Source organism: Ailuropoda melanoleuca, chromosome 1, assembly GCF_002007445.2.
Source record: "Ailuropoda melanoleuca isolate Jingjing chromosome 1, ASM200744v2, whole genome shotgun sequence".
NCBI lineage: Eukaryota > Metazoa > Chordata > Mammalia > Carnivora > Ursidae > Ailuropoda > Ailuropoda melanoleuca.
In genome coordinates this window covers 113,209,703-113,226,199 of record NC_048218.1, presented here as the reverse complement: position 1 = coordinate 113,226,199, position 16,497 = coordinate 113,209,703, and the positions used below count along the sequence as shown (strand labels likewise).

Below are 16,497 nucleotides of genomic sequence, written 5' to 3'. Positions count from 1 at the left end.
GGCCTCCCTTCATTCTTCCTCCCCCCAACCCCCACTTTCAAAAGCCAGTTTCCAGGAAAATGGAGTGTTTAGCATAATGTTAAAGGCAAGAAAACTATGAGGAGTAAAGGAGGCTTTTGTTAGGGCGGTTAACAAGATAGGAGGTGGGAATACAGACTCCCTCATAGGAAAACACTCTGAAGATGCTGGCCTGGGGTGGGGGCTTTCAGCTCTGGCTCTGGGACACTGGGACACAAGAGGACAGATGGACAGATACTTCTCCCAAGGGTCACCTCAGAAGCTCCCCAAGAGACAGTGGGAACAATGAAAGGGTTTCTGGGTCTTTGGAAATTGTTAACATCCTGTGTTTTTGACATGCTAATCCCCTCTGACCAAGGCCTAAAACCCAGGGTGGGACCCACCAACCCAGGAAGGGGCACATACCTCTTCTTCCCTCCTCCCCCCTGCAGGCCTGTCCCCCAAAGCCACCAGACACCCCTTGCCAGGCCAGTGAGAGGTTTCAAAGAAACAATCTTTTTTTTTTTCATTGAAATAGTATTTTGTTGTTGTTGTACCTTCAGGTAGTAAGGAGGGCACGTATTGCATGGAGCACTGGGTGTTATACGCAAACAATGAATCATGGAACACTACATCAAAGACTACTGTGTGGTGATTAACACAACATGATTTTAAAAATTAATTAATTAATTAAAAAAAAGAAACTCCCAAACCAAAAGCAAAACATACACCCAAAGCAAAAAAAGAAAAAGAAAGTAGAAAGAAAGAAGAAAGAAAGAAAGAAAGAAAGAAAGAAAGAAAGAAAGAAAGAAAGAAAGAAAAAAGAAAGAAAGCAAGAAATCAAAGAATGTGTTCAAGGGAAACTAATGCAAATAGAACTTAAGGATAGTATGATACTAGATATAACGTAAAAGACCCCCCCCTTCCACAGCCCATCCCTCCGTCCTGTCACCAAGCTCCCGAGGGGAAGTCCAGGTTAGTAAATCTCTCTCCAGAACCTTCTTCAGCATGCATGAGTGTAGGAAGTGTGTGTGTGCTTGTGTGTGTGTGAGAGATGCGTGTTTATTTTACAGAACAGATCACAGGTTGTGTACTGTCCCAGACACGCCTGCACTTTGGCATATGTCTTGGATGTGTTCACACCACCCTCGTTCAGGAGAGCAGGATGCACAGTGTGTACAAATGCCCCGGTTTTTGGACATTCGTGTCAATGCTGTGGTGAGCATCTGCTTGAACGCTCCGTGCACTTGTGGGTGCAGTTCCAGGGTGAACTCCTTCTTTGTGGCCCAGAGAGTTCAAGTACACACTTGCCGAATGACCAGACTAGCTGGCCCAGTGGAGGCGGGAGACGTCTGGGACTGCGGCGAGAATTTGAATCTCCTCTCTCGCACGCTCGCCACTGAGCGAGCAGCCACCAAGCAGGGCAACAGCCACATGTGTGGCCCTGGTCTGTCATGAGGTCTGACTTAGAACTTGGGAACAGGTGGGGGCAGGTCAGCCGGGCCCAGATGACAAGCCAAGGCCATTCACCCACAGATGCCCACCCGGGATTGGCCATGAGCCTAGGAGGCTCTAGAAGGTAAAATAATGAAAACCCACAGCCCACAGAGGCTGCCCCTGCAGCAGACAGCTCTGGGTACGGGGCCAGACAGAAGGGGGGCTTCCTACGCCTAGGAACACAGGAGCCATGCAGGCTTTGCTGGACAGGCTGGTGGGTCACCCTACTCAGCACTGCCTAGTGGGACAGTCTGTGACCCACCCTTAGGGCTCATGTCACATCACTCATTGCTCTACTGCCTGGGTCTCCCATGATGACAAGAGCTGCGTCCAATACGGCTTGAAAAAAATGTATATGGGAGGGGAACAATGCTGTTTCCAAGCTTACCAGATATTCTGACTTGTGCCTCAAAACTATGCTTTTCAATTTCTTTCTCTTGCTCTCCCTCCCTCTCTCTTCCTCCCTCTGTCTCCCTCTTAAACACCACCACTGGCACCTGTTTGGGGTCCAGAGCAGATCCATCAGTCATTTCCTCCCCTGCAAGAGTATCAATATATATTGGACCTTTTCCAGGGTGCTCTCAGATTTCCCTTTGAGCAAAACTTATTTTATGCTTGCAGACTTTTCTGTTCAGGTTCTCAACTTGGGATGAGCTCTAAGAGTTGCCATAAAACACTGACAACGAATTCCATCCCTGTCCCCCCTTTTGCTGGACAGCCTGTCTTCCTCCCTTGGGAACACAGTGAGAACCTTGGCTCCTGGCACCCAAGGAGGGGTCCTCACAGGCCCCCCCATACAGGTACCCCACAAAGGTCTCACCTGAAACTCGGGACATGTCTTGACCCTCATCAGCGTCCATTGTCCTCAGGTTATCTGAGAAAGAGAGGAAGGGATTTTAGTTTAAAGCAAATTACTAATAAGATATGAGAGAGAGAGACGTTCTATGTATTTAACAACAAGGTTATCTACCAAGAATAATGCATTTTCCTCCTCACATACTTGCTGGAGTATCAGACTGGCACAGACCTTGATCCTTTTAAAAACAGCATTACAAAGATTTATAAAAATATCATTACAAGCACAGGAGGACCAAATTTGTTATTTATTGTTAATTTCCTACTGCATAATAACCCAAAATGCAAACTGACTGCAACAAAATTAAGCAGAAAATTAAATGGCCCTGGGTCATTGTAGGCACAGAATTCATTCTCTTGGCTGATCCATAGTTATGTTCTTTCTAATTTACTGAGCATGCATCGATGAACCTTGAGTCAGCTTGGTGACACGCGTACAATCAGCAATCAAAAAACGAAGCAATTTGCTGAAGAATGTCTCATTTACCCAGGCAGGGCTGCATATGTGAGCAGCTCTCGCACTCCCTCCATCAATAATGAATACACCTCCAGCCTGGCAGATGGGCAACGTGGACGCTTCCGTCTTTGTCCCCCACTCTTTCAGGGACCCTGCCTCAGATGTCGCCCGCACGCTCACACAGGGAGAAGGGAAGCTCACGAAGGCAGCAAAGCAAGGCCGGGAGAGCACCCCAACTTTCCTGTTTGCTGACACACGGCTTGGCTCCTCAGATTGGTTTAAAAACAGGAAACCAACTGGGAAGAGCCATCCTTGGTGGTAAAAGCAAATGTCCTGCCCTGTGGGACCAGCCGCTGCATGCACCATGCAGAGGCTGGTGCCAGTGGGGCACAGGGGTCCTGGCCTGGCCTCGGAGTCCACGGGTGCCCTAGAGGATGGCCTTTGGGAACCCCATGGACAGGGAAATCTGTGGCCAGGAGCAGGTGACCTCAACAAAATCTTCTCGTTTATGCTCTACTGGACAACCTGCAGGACAGACCCTTCTCTAAGCAACAAACTGAGTCCATCTGTTGAATCTCACTCCGGTCACCTCTGTTTTGTGGTGGGGGAGGGGTGCCTCTGTCTCTTTGGTTCAGGTATGTGGATCTGAGCTGTGAGGCCAGTTTGCAGCAGACCCGGCCACGGGTGGGGGTCAGGGGACCGAACGATGCAGGCAGGGACAAACACATGCGTATATATGATAGCCTTTATGGCGCCTGGGGAATCCACATCTTCAATTTCTGTAGTATCCGTACTAGTCACAAAGAAGACACGAATGACTATCACTTTTCTGGATGGGGAGGGGTTTTCATCCATTTCCGAAAGCCACTGAATGGGTCTGAAGTGTGACCTGAATTTTCCAGGCTGCTGTGTGGCACGGGGTATGGCCGCTGACCACAGAAGAGAAAAAGGCCCATGGCCCCGCATGCGTGTCTGCCCCGAGACTGAGGGTCCACAAGCCATCTGAAGCCGAACAAACCAGCCCTGGGAGCCAGCTTGAAACTGGCCTCGTGTCCAACGTCTCATAGACCTCTATGTAAAAAAGGCAAAAAAAATTATGACTCTTCTGAAACTGTCCAAAGAATTATAAAGAGACAGGATGGACTTCAATGAGAAAAATCTTTTTATCTTTGGGCGGCATGAATGTGAGGTTCACTGCTCATTGAAGGTGGGTATAGTGTTTTATTGTGGTATCACAGACCTGTCTTGAAACGTCCCCGTGTTGAGTGGCGAGATGCATGGCAGAACTCGAATCTTGTTGTGACAAATCCTGGGCTAACACAGAATTTGTAGAATGTTGATTTGGACTTTTCTCGTCACGCAAGTGATACATATTTTACACATTTTTTTTTACAAAGGCAAGAAAACGCCCATAACTTCCACACACATAGAGCTTTTTACACAAACAAGACATTAAATGTATTCCAAATGGCCTCTTGTAAAATGTTTTTTCATTTGATCCACCCCGTGTCTTTATCTTTTGCAAATCTATGTCCTCATTTCAGTGGCTACACACTTCTCAGTGGCAGGACTGATTTATCTGGTACTCTAGTGTAGGTCCAAGCTATTTCCAAGTAGAGGACAGACTGTCTGCTAAGGCCCCATAGATGGCTCCCCATCTTGGCTCTAAGGGAGAAGGTGTCCTCCTTCGAGGCATGGTGGGGACCCTCTGCATTTGAGGTCAGAGCACAATCCATTCCCACCAGGTTGCCCCTCACGCATCCGTCAATTCAGGTGGGAGATGTGACAAGTGCCACAAAGCAGAACACCGATGGTCCAAGGCCAGACCAGGCTCTGCTGGGCGGGAAAGCCCTTGCTCTAGGCGGCCACCTGGCTTATGTGTCCTGTGTGTCCCTCACTGGAAGCAGCCCCCCTCAGCAGCAGCCTATGCACTCGGGACAGTGGGTGTGCTGGGGCCGTCCACACCAAGCAGAGGACCGTGAACTGGTGTCAACACACCTTTCCCACTTTCACTAAAGGTCCACACCCGCCTGGCCATCCCCACCATGTGGAACTCCACTGGGTAATCAGCACCACTGAGATTTTCAAACACAGTCCCAACCAACCCTACTGCGCGTGGGTGTGTGGCCATGACGAGAGGGTCTCCTTGCTTGGGCTAATGGTTGGTTGTCACCACTGCTCTGAACTTCTTGATAACTTAGGGGCAGGGCCCACATTTCCAGGCTGCGCTGGGCCCTGTGAATGCTGTGGCTGGTCCTGCCGGCCATCAGGCAGGGGGCATGGGACATGACAAGCTCCCTCAAACTTCCCCAACTCCAAATTTGCATCTCTCAGGATGGAACAGTCATGACTTTTTTGTAAAAAGTGACAGCTTTTAGGCAAAGACCAAACAAATAATTTGACAATGGGAAACTGACTGAGGGAGAGGAAATTCCACCCACTCCAAGACTCGAAGTTACACAGGGGCAGCTGTGGGGGCTTTGGGAAGGGGCAGCAGGACACCACCCGATCCCAGCTACCGTGTGCGTGTCCCAGGCTCTGTGCTTATTTTCAGGCAGTGCTTCCTGAGCCCTCCTCTCCCACATGGAAGCTGTGTCCAGTGCAAGTAGAAAACGGCATGTGGGCTGGATATTGTCTCCAAACTCAAGGAGTTTATGATCAGAAAGATGAGTTCACCACACAAGTGGATTCATAACCTGTTTTCGGGAACCGGCCCCTAAACAAAAACCAGGACCACAGGCCTGTAAAGGGAGATGCCAGAGGCAAGGAGTATTTCACGGGAGCGAACTGTGGTTTTCTCCCCTGCACAGGAAACCCAAACAACTGAAGGCCAGAGCTCCACCGATCCACACGGCAGAAAACACAACATCAGCAAACACCTGTCACCTGCGCAGTTCCTTCAGCCCTGAAAGCTCTTATTGTTTCTCCGGAGCAAGTTGTTCTGAATCTCGCACACGGGGAAACAGATGCAGAGATAAGGGAAGGACAACGTGACAGTGGCTGTAGCTGGCCGTTCCTCTGGGGAGCACATCCTGCTGTCACAGCCACTGCCCACCCTCATCTCCCACTCTGGAGCAGGCATGGAGTCGAACATCTCTTCCTGTCTTTCCTTCTGTCTCCTCCATCTCTCTTCCCTCCCTCTCTGTGTCTCTGTCTCTGTGTCTGTCTGGTTCTTCTGCTCCAACAGGACTTACCTGGGGTCAGCTCAATGGGGTTGGCATATCAGTGACTCCAGAAAGTCGGGGGGGACACAGAGGATCGAGCAAAAGAAGTGAGAGACAGGAGCAAAGCTGGCCCTGAGCACCTGTGCTTCTCCAGCGGCCCCGCCAGGGAAGTGGGGTCTTACTGCCAGTGCTGCCCCCATGGAGGAGCTTCCCTCAGGGACTGGGAGACTCTGGAAACACCCCCCCCAACCCTGTCCTTCTTTCCTTCTTCCACACCCATGAGGGACTGGGACATGGCTGTTTCCTGGGAAGAAGCACCCAACTGCCCCAGGCAGTCGTAGCTCCTGACAAGGGCTGGGCAAGTCTCCAGGAGTGTCCTCACTTATACCTGAGAGAAAGCAGGTGGCCCCAAGAACAGCCCTGAGAGCCAAAGGGAGCCCCAAGTGTCACTGGCAGGTGCACAGGGCTGGCGGCACTCCTTGGCCCCTATGCACGAGCCCCCTCTCTGCCCTAAGACAAACACCTCTCTTCACAGCACTTGCTGGCTAGGAAATAGCAGCACTCTCCCATACTTCTGAAAAGGTGAGTCTGAATTAACAAAGTCAAAATGAAAAGCCAGACTCCCATCAAGAACCACAACTTGATTCCTTTCAGAGAAGCCCGCCGTTATGGTTATCCCAGCACCACCAAGTGCACAGTGGGCCAAACTGGCTGTGAGGACCGCCAGCAGCCACTCAGAATGAGCCACTCACTGGGAGCACCCAGCCCCTCCACAAGCTTTACAGATCCTCAGTTCTCTGCGGTTTAAACAATGCACACGAAGAAAGAAAAGAAAGAAAGAAAGAAAGAGAGAGAGAGAGAGAGAGAGAAAGAAAGAAAGAAAGAAAGAAAGAAAGAAAGAAAGAAAGAAAGAAAAAGAAAATGCCATGTTTGTACAGCAGGATGCTGGTAGTAATGCTGTCCTGTCTGTTTGAAAGTTGCTAACAGACTAAATCTTTAAAGCACTCATCACACACATGTTTTTGTGACTCTGTGTGGTGACAGCTGCTACCGAGACTCATCGTGGGGATCTCTTTGCAATATACAAAATACTGAATCATCGTGCTGTATACCTGACACTACTATAATGTTACATATCGATTAGGCTTCAATCCAAACAAATACATAAATACCTAAAAACAATGCCTTTCCTCTCCCCTGAGACACATGGGTCATGTTCTGCCCAGAGCTATCTCATTTCTTAAGTGCTTTAAGTGTGCCAGAAAAAGATGGTGAAGGAATGCATACTGGTCTTAGCCGGCTTTATTTAAGCAATGGCTATGGCATTTAACAGGCAAACTGCAAAGAACCACAAGACCGTCTACGTCATCCACTTCGCCCACTGTTTTATGTGAGAACCTGGTACAGCGTCTAATATTCAAGACTCATTTGCTAAATGTGTATCTTTAATCTTCACAATTAAGCCATATGATTATGATCATTGTACATAATCTGTATATTATTTCTGTTTGATGGATGAGAAAGACGGAGGCTAACCATACAGCAGCCCGCCCAAGGGTGCACGTCTAGACAACAACGGAGTGAAACTGAACCCACAACCGCTTGAGGGAGATGTGTCCTTCACTCTACCACTCCCGCCTGTGTGAACCTCACAGCCCAGCACCATGGTCCCAAATTTTAAATGGACGACGAACAAGAAGTGGATGTTACCTGTATCCTAACAGAAAAGGAGTGTGCCCTTTGTAATACTCTGCAGGTAAGGCAACCTTCATCACAAAACTTCTCCAATAAAGTTAAAGTCTCCTTATTTGATAAGATGTATGCTTTCGATTTTTTCCCTCCCTGATGAGTGAGGGTGCACTCGTGTTCCATTTCAGGGTTATTTCCTTATACACTCAATGATGCTTGTTTTGAAGGGGGCAGGCACATGGGGAAAACACGGGCCAAGCCTATAATCTATTTAAAATACCTTAGGTCACAGACCTCTTTAATGAAACCCATTATTCCTGCCCAGAGAGAGCTTTTTCATTTTCAGATTGGTAGATTTTATTTTTGCAAATCTATCATATCGCTGTGAATTACACTGTATCTTAAAAAAAGAAATGTTCCAAGAGAAAGCTAAGGCAATCTGCCAGGTCTTTGTGTCTGGTGAGGGGGACCTTATAGATTTTCCTAACAACTTGACAAAACAGGTCGGGAGAACATAGAAACTTCTGGGCACTCTTATTTCATTTCTGATTCTTTTCATTTTTCAAAAATTAGCTGCCAATCTACACATTTTCATGATTATTCCACAGAGTATTGCTGGCGCAAATAACAATGAAAAACAAGATTTCAACAGGACAGCAGGGAATCCAATTTGGCTTTCAGACTGCTCCCCCTCCCCCATATTTAACTGAGCTACAGAAAACGCCTCCAGTGGTTTGTTCTACCGCGAACCTGCTTTTTTGAGGGCAAATTAGCTCAGATGTGCAATGCTGTCCTCACATGTTTTTTTTCCTAGGGGCAGGAACTGATATGCAAAAGAGGAAGGGTCTGGGGAACTCAGGAAGCCTTTCAAAATGCAGCTTAAAAAGTGTGCTGCTGGAAAACAGTCTCAGCAGAGAGACATTGAATACAGAAGGGAAAGAACACAAGAATATTGCTAAATGGCATCATGGAGCCACCTGTCTCAAAGTGGGGTATAAAAAAAGATGGGAGATATTGTATTCGGCATTTTTTTTTGAACAGAGAAAGCAGAGTTAGAGACATTTACCCCCAGCACAGGTCCAGAGCACGGTTTCCAGGGGCCCGGGAAGGTCCTGGAACTGCGCACTTCAGTGCAGTGAAGAGACTTCTCGGGAAAGACCGCTCTGCCCCTAGACCACAGGCTCTCAGACTACCAGTAAATACTGTATATGCAGCAGCCATAGCAGAGACATACATACTCAAAAATTTACATACGCTTTTATAGGACTTTTCCTGATTTTGACTGTCATCATGGGCCACTTCCTAAGTAGCTTCCTCAAATATAAATCGCTTTTTACACTTCGCTTCATCACTTCGGTCAAGAAAATCTAAGTTTAGAATCATTTCCTTCTACCCTCTTCCCGGTTTTAGAAGACCTTCATGCATGGCCAGCAACCGTGCAACAAAAATGAGACATCTTGAAAAAAATATATATAAAAACTGCCCCCCAAATAATGATTGACATGCATATTCCCAAAAGTGCTGAGGTTTTGTATTTATTATTATAAATCGAGGAGACAGAGGAGCCCAGGCACAATTTCGTGTTCCTATTTTTTTTCAAAGTTTTGTTTTTACTTTTTTAAAAAAGTGGATAAATACAAAGTTACAATATTCACTAAGTGTTTTACTCAGCAAGGCAATGTGCTGACCTCACAAAGAATACAGTATCTTATCTTGCTTTCTTAGCAGTGACTTAACTTAACATATTGGCAGATCCTTTCATAAGGCCATGTGAAAACTCAAAATTAAAACTGAACATGCAAACCCACTTGTATTGTATGCCCATAACATTCCAAAAAAATCCACTTGTAATGCTGGGCCTTCTATAAGGCCATTGGGCTGTTTTTTCTTTGTTTGTTTCTTTGTTGTTTTGTTTTGTTTTTAATGTAGGGCTTGTGTAAGTTTCCTTGGCAAAAGATTTAATTTATTTAGACCCCAAGAAGTAAAATTATCCAAGTCTTGACAGGCATGTCCAGCTGTTCACAAATCCATACCAATATGTTTATTTCCAATACCTGAAAAGTTATGGCTGATTCGCACGCCGAGAACACTCTCCTAGGTACTATAACCTTTTTTCCATTTTAGATAAGTTTCTGTTTTCTGGTTGGTAGTGAGACAAGATCTACAAACCTAGATACACACACACACGCACAGAAAATGTGTTCCAGAGCAAACATGTCCCAGGATTCATCATTACCCAGATATCTACCTCTTATTCCTTGCAGTGGAAAAGGCTGTGCTGGGAGGGGGGAGGGGGACACGTGTAAGAGGGGAGGTTTCATCTTGGCTCCAGAGAGGGGGCTGCAGACACCCTGATGACAGGCTTCCCCCACACCAAGGCCACATGGTTTCCGGGCCAACGGGAAATTCTCCCTGTAAGACGTGCATTCTGAGCTCCCCAGTTCTTCTGGCAACACCCCCAGATCCTCAACTAAAATCACTTGAAATAAGGTAACCTCATGAAAATTATTAAAAATCCTATTTCACAGTTTTAAACTATGTTCACAGAACACAAAATGTGGATTTGCAAATCAGGTTCCTTGAATCCCAGCCCGAGCTCTTAGTAGCTTTAGAACTCTGGAATTCACCTTGTTCACCTAACCTCAAATGGTCCCACTGAAGTCAAATCGAGCTGTTTCAAGAAGAGTACGAGGGAGAAGAAATGCATTCGGTAAGTGACCTGGTAAGAATGATTCCTCTGGCAACACACCAAACAATCATAGAAAAGGATTCTACTTGGTAGTTTCAGCTGGCTCTTTAAGCTGGAGGAAATTAGCAAGAAAAGTTCTCGCTTTCCACTGTATTTTGTGCTATAACCCCAACCTGGAGAGCTCCTGAAAGCAAAAATGCCCAACACCGCAGAACAAACAACAAGGTCCATATGGATGCGAGATCCTAGTGGGTATGGACAACCCCCCCCCACCCCAGCATTGCTTGGAGCCCATTCTCTAATCTACAACCTTTAGCCTACAAGGTCCTCATGCAGACCCAGCGGGGCGGGTACAACTTCCTCATTTGCAGGGCCACAAAAATCGGCGTGTCTTCATTTGTAACCTGGCAGAAAAATGCTCTTGTCCTTCAGACAGCAAAAGAGAGGAAAACTCATTTTAGACACTACCATCCGATTTTCCTGCAGCCCTTAAATGAGCCTAAATTATTTATTTTCAGTGCTTCGCTTTAACTATTTTGCTGTAGCTGTGCGGCAAGTTTCATTTCTTTCACAAGAGCCTGGTCTGCTCTAGACGGAGCTGGAAATTCTTTAAATTCAGGGAAACACATACAGCTCCAGGCAGAAGCAGGAAGAAAACACGTGCAGAAAAGCACTAGAAATTTCCAAACCATTTTTAAATGGTAATTAATGGCCTTATCTCTAACAACCTCAGATAATTAGCAGTGTGATTTTGGTTTAATGAAGTGGGATACACAATTTATCAATATGTTTTCACTGTGGATCTCTTTGAATATCATTTTAATTTTCCACCCTCCACAAAACTCACCACAAAGGAGGAGGAAAAGGTCACTTTTTCAGGCTGGAAAGTGGGGCTCGCACTAGGGGGTCCCTGGCACTCTCTCTCTGTTTGCATTAAAAGCAAGGGAGGACGTTTCAGAGTGTCTCAGAAGCAAGCTCATAAAAGATCAATTCCTCATTTTTGTTTCTCCTAAAGATTGTAAAGTAAACATTTTCCCCCTGGGGGCCAAGGAGGTGTCTTATGTGCGATGTCTTGTGCTCCAGGCTGACCAGGGAAACTAGGATTCCACAAGAAAAATTCACCCCAAATGGACAAATCAATATTCCTGGTGGAACTCTTAGCTTCAGAAGAGGAAATGCTTTAGAGGGCTGCTATCAGTGTGATCTCCAAAATGGAGCCTGAAACTCTGTGTCAGGGCGCAGAAGAGCACTTAAAAATACTTTATGCTGTTTTTTCTCAGTTGTTTCCATAGACTACTGTACCCGCCCCCCCCCCCAAAGAAAGGAGGAAGAGGGAAAGAGAGGGAGAGAGAAGGAAGGGCAGGGAAGGAGGATGGAGGAAGGATACTGGGTGCCTCCTTCCCATCCCACTGCCCCCCCCCCGTGACCCCCCAGCTGGGAAGCTCTGCCCAGTGTCCAGGACTGCTAACTTTTGGCGCGAAAACAGCAGGAAGAGAGTCAGATTTCATTCAGCAGTGAGCTGATTGCTGGAGAAAAATGAATCATTGCACACTTGAGTGAGAAAATATGAAGAAGGCACTTTTCCACTAATTAGGCCCCATTTTAGGCAATTCGTTAACTGGTGGCCCTGCGCCACCAGCCATCAGGAGGTGGAGCACAGGACAACCCGAAAGTAGCGTGTGCAAATGGTGCATAATGATGCTCTCCATCACCCCAGACAGGCGGTGGAGGGGTGCTGGGCAGGGGCCGGGCCAGGCCACCAGGAAGGGACGCCACTCAGGCTGTCCCCTGTCTATGCAAGCGCGGCAGAGAAAGCGCGTGGCACTCACCAGTCAACCCGTGCCTCCCAGAGACCGAGGGGGTGCTGCCTTCCCACACCAATCCCGCCTTTGGAAGACGGGGGTCTTCGGACCCCGTGCCACGCGTGGAGTCCCCTCCACTCAGCCACCTGGGAGGGACCCTGCTGCCCCGGGCGGCAGGCCGGTAGGCCGGTAGGCTGTCTCCTCTGCCACCGTCTTCACACTCCACTGGGGCGTGGAGAAAGGTGGAACCATTTGCCAAATATGCAAAAAAGGAGGGAAGATAGTTTTCTCTCAGGAAAACATGGGCAGGAAGGGAGCCCGTGCTTCCTGTACTGACCAAAATGGGTTCAGAGATTATTCGGACGTCTGATTTGACAGGCTTGTGGTGGAGGCTGGTGCTCTTTTAGTCAACAGGAATCGCGAGTTCCCCAAAGGCCATGGGAGAAGGGAAACAAGGCCAGGTCCGCGGCGGGGAAGACGGCGGGCCCCACGCCTGCGACGTTGGGCTTTCACCACTTAACAGTTTATGGCCGGGCGGGTCACAGAAGGCACCTGTGGGTCCCGCCTGTTGATCACAGTCAACTCGGAGAAGGACACAAAGCCAACGGAAGCGAGGAGGCCACGGCCTGCAGGGGGGCCTCAGCTGGCGCCCCACGGGCCCTTCTCTGGAGTGACCCCCAGCCCCCCCAACACACACAGGCACGGAAGCGGGAGGGGCCCTGCCCCCTCCCCACTCAGGAAGCGTGCTTCAGGCTGCACATCTTGTCATGTCGTCCAAGACATATTTGTCAGAAGAACATCGCACATTTAAAAAGGGCGTCAAACAAAAGCCATTACAGGAACAGTGCAGAAGGTGGAGGGACGGGAGTGTGCATGCCAGGAGCTGCAAAGGGAGACTCTGGGTGTGAAGTCGTTGCTTAAACTGCAAAAAACACAGCAACACCTTGGGTCTCCAAGAAGAAACCGGTGTGAGGGCCCAGAAGGCACCACGGGGAAACCAGTCATGTTGCTGCCGCTAAGTCTGGTCTGGGGGGCGCGCCAGCCCCATTCCTATTTCCCTCCCCATCAGAACTTTAAACATGTGTGTGGGTGTTTCACACTGATACTCGGAACACAACCTCCCTAACACCTAGATCACACGCGCACCTGTGTCTGCTGGGAGCAAAACCATGATCTGTCTCAAGGTGTAAACAAGATCCATGGTTCTGCTTTTGTAACCCTGAGAGGATGGGTCACTTGTCGCTTTTACATCTCTTGTTTTCACCCATGACATGGAACGACTGCACACCGCCATGCCTGAAGGCTCCAAAAAGACGAACACACAGACCCCGGGCAGGGAGAAACCTTCGCGGTCAGGGCCAGAGAAGCAGGAGTCCCAGTCCCTGAAAAGGCCTGTCAGGCTGACGAATCACAAGCGTTGCCAGAAAACCTAAAAGGGACTTGGTGTGCTCTCTGTGAGCTGGATCGCCTGAATGAATCTCCAACAGAATTAGGCAACGAAAACCAATACTTATTTCATAGTGAAATTATTTCATAATTACAAAGATTGGAGGGGGAGAAAAAACACCACACGAATGCTACGAAATGGTGCTACCCTTGACAGATTCTGGGTTAACAGCATTAGGCAGACACCCAACGTACTCACATCATTTACGATACACTCAACAGTATAAATAGGAAAATCCATCCTGCTTTAGTGAAAGGTAAAAACCAACCAAACACACAGAACCTAAAAGGAGGGGCTTCATTACTCAGGTCAGGTCTGTGCGATGTGAAGACTCTTTCTCACCCTGCCCCCACGCCTCTCTCTCTCTGTGCCCTGTGCATGATGTGTGTGCACACGCTCACAGAATTTCTCCATTTTCTATATCTATTGATGCACACATAATCTTGAAGTATACAGAGAACACCTGCAGGTGTGGGGGCGGGAGAGTTTCGTCATAGGGCACGCAGTAGACAGTACGCACACACACGGTGTTGCTTCAAATTTGCAAAGTTTGACATTTATGTTGACAATATGCTGCCATATGACCCAAATATGAAACACACCAATTCAAATCAAGGGAAAAAAATCCCCCCAAAAGAACCATCATCCATCCTCAAACTCTTAAGTCTCTAGCCAAGTGACGAAGGATCAGTGGCCGCCAGCACCGTGGGGCTTCAGACCTCTTGGCCAGGAAATTCACTGGGATCTTAATTTTTCAACAAAGGAAATGGTGCCCAGGACAGCCACAGTGTATCCTCTCTCAGGAGACCACGGACCAAGTTCTCAAAAGAATACATAAGCACACTTTATTTTACAGATGCGCAAGAATGTAGCATAAGTACAGTTTTAATTACAGACCCACAAGCTCAGCCGAACTGATGGGCTACACTTGCTACCACGCTTCTGAGTTCAGAAGATGTGTAATGTTTCAAGATGCAGCTCTTCAATTAAAACACCGGCAAATTACACAAACAAGCAAGCATGCTGGAGTTTCTAGAGCTCCTGCCTTCAACTATCACCATGAAACAAAAGGAGAAGAAAGCATGACCTTTTAACTCAATAATCTATCAGTCCTCAGCTCTGGTGGACTCAGAGACCGGGAAGCACATTTTTTTGCCACGTAAAAAAAGGTATAAACACCTATGTTCCTGGAAAGTTTTGAAATCGGATACATTCTATCAAACCAGAAGTATATAGGGTTTTAAAATGTGACATCATTATTTATACCTGTGCATACAAGTTATTTAAACACGTTGGAAGCAGGTAATCCTCCTGTCACAGCTATCTGGCACTGTTTAAATTTTTTGCCACATACCAAATAACCTGATTTGCCACTGAAACAATTCTGACATTTAATATAAAAAAATACTTAAATTGGTAGTTTTAAAATTCCACGTAACAGATGGGTCCAATGGGTCTCATCAAACATCTTCAAACAAAGAAACAAATTCACGAGGCTCCCACCATTTCCTGCAGTTTTCTTTCTCCTCTCAACTCAGAACAAAGTGAACCAATTCTTGCAACCATTTCAATTTCTATGAAAGTTTAAATATTGACCAGATTAAATATTTTCAACCTCCATACATTTTTTTCCATTAACAGAAGTTGATTTGACTAGCAAGTAGGTATTCCTTTAACAGCAGTTTGTGTCTCCAAGTTTAAAACAAGGTACCTGGGAGCTGAGATGCATGGCCGGGAGCAGGGTGGGAAATGAGCAGTAGGCAAGCTTGCCTTGAATTTGCTCTGGACCCGCTGCATTTGAAAGCTGTGCTGGTCGGATCTCTACATGCCATACTTTCTGCCTCCAAATTAGAAGAAAAAACAATCTCGTCTCTCCTCCCCCCCCCCCCATTCCTTAGGAATCACCGGAGGATCCTTGTAAAAAAAATATATTGCAAATCCAGTCGCAAGCAACCTGATGCTTTATTACCAGGGAGTTTCGAAACCGGATAGCCAAAATTGCAGTCAGCAGAAGTCCTACTAACTTTTCAAACCGGGATAATTCTTCATTTTGCAGAAAGCAAGTTCAGACCCGACCTAATTATTTTACAGTACAAGCAAAATGCTCTCACCTCGGAAATAAGAAAAGAAAGCTCTTTACGAATGACTTTGTAAAGCCTGACTTCCGTGATCTAGAGGTATCTATCAGTTTAAATGTAACTGGAGCTAGAACGTCCTCCTCATGGTGACAGCAAGGCGGCTCACAAGCGTCCCACCGCCGCTGGCCCTGCGCCTGCGGTCACAGCACAAGTTGGCGGAGGCTCTGACAAAAGTCGGCGCTCTCACTGTCCCCAGAACGGAGAGGCGGACCTGAGCGAAACCCGGGGTTACGAATCTCACTGCCTTGTTTTCTCATTCTCTCTCTATCTCTCTTTCTCTCTCTCTCATTTTAATCCACCAGATACTCGGAGTTTTCCTATTGAAATTCAATCTGAAAACACTCACGTGGATTTGGGCGTCGCACTTTGGGGGCCAAGACTGATCCTCGGGCGCGAAGAGCAACCTCGGGGCCGGGGCTCCCTCTGCCCTGCCGGGCTCGGCCGGGCCGGCCGCCTCGCCACCTCCAATGTCCCGCCCGGGCTCGGCTGCGCTCCGAGGGGACCCAGGGACTGTCGCCGCAGTCGCCGCCCCGGGCGCGGGCCGCGCATGCACTTGTTAGAATGCCCTGCTAACTTGGCCGCCGAGCTCTTCCCAGCTTTCTTTCACAATGACTTCCTGAAGTTGCTCACTCGCATTGTTCCCCATTTCTCCGCCGCCCTCCCCCCCCCCCGCCGGCTCCGACCCGGCTGTAGCGCTCGCGGCCGGCCGCCTTGCCCCGAGCGCACAGCGCCGCCCACGGGCCGCGCACCTGGGGCCCCTCC

General features: G+C 47.9%; 1 protein-coding gene across 25 annotated transcripts in view; it reads right to left on the bottom strand.

Moving 5' to 3' along the window:
• Positions 1-16,497, bottom strand: part of IKZF1 (IKAROS family zinc finger 1) — a 98,248-nt gene that overhangs the window by 80,198 nt on the left and 1,553 nt on the right. For 5 of the 25 annotated variants that reach the window (XM_034665427.1, XM_034665440.1, XM_034665424.1 and 2 more), the window contains one exon: positions 2,315-2,368. In XM_034665427.1, coding sequence (XP_034521318.1) covers positions 2,315-2,354 — 40 coding nt within the window. In that variant the 5' untranslated portion in view covers positions 2,355-2,368. Of the gene's footprint in view, positions 1-2,314; positions 2,369-12,177; positions 12,571-15,308; positions 15,680-15,708; positions 15,982-16,081; positions 16,437-16,497 lie in introns of those variants that run through there. The other 20 variants (XM_034665459.1, XM_034665419.1, XM_034665390.1 and 17 more) reach the window with 18 other exon arrangements.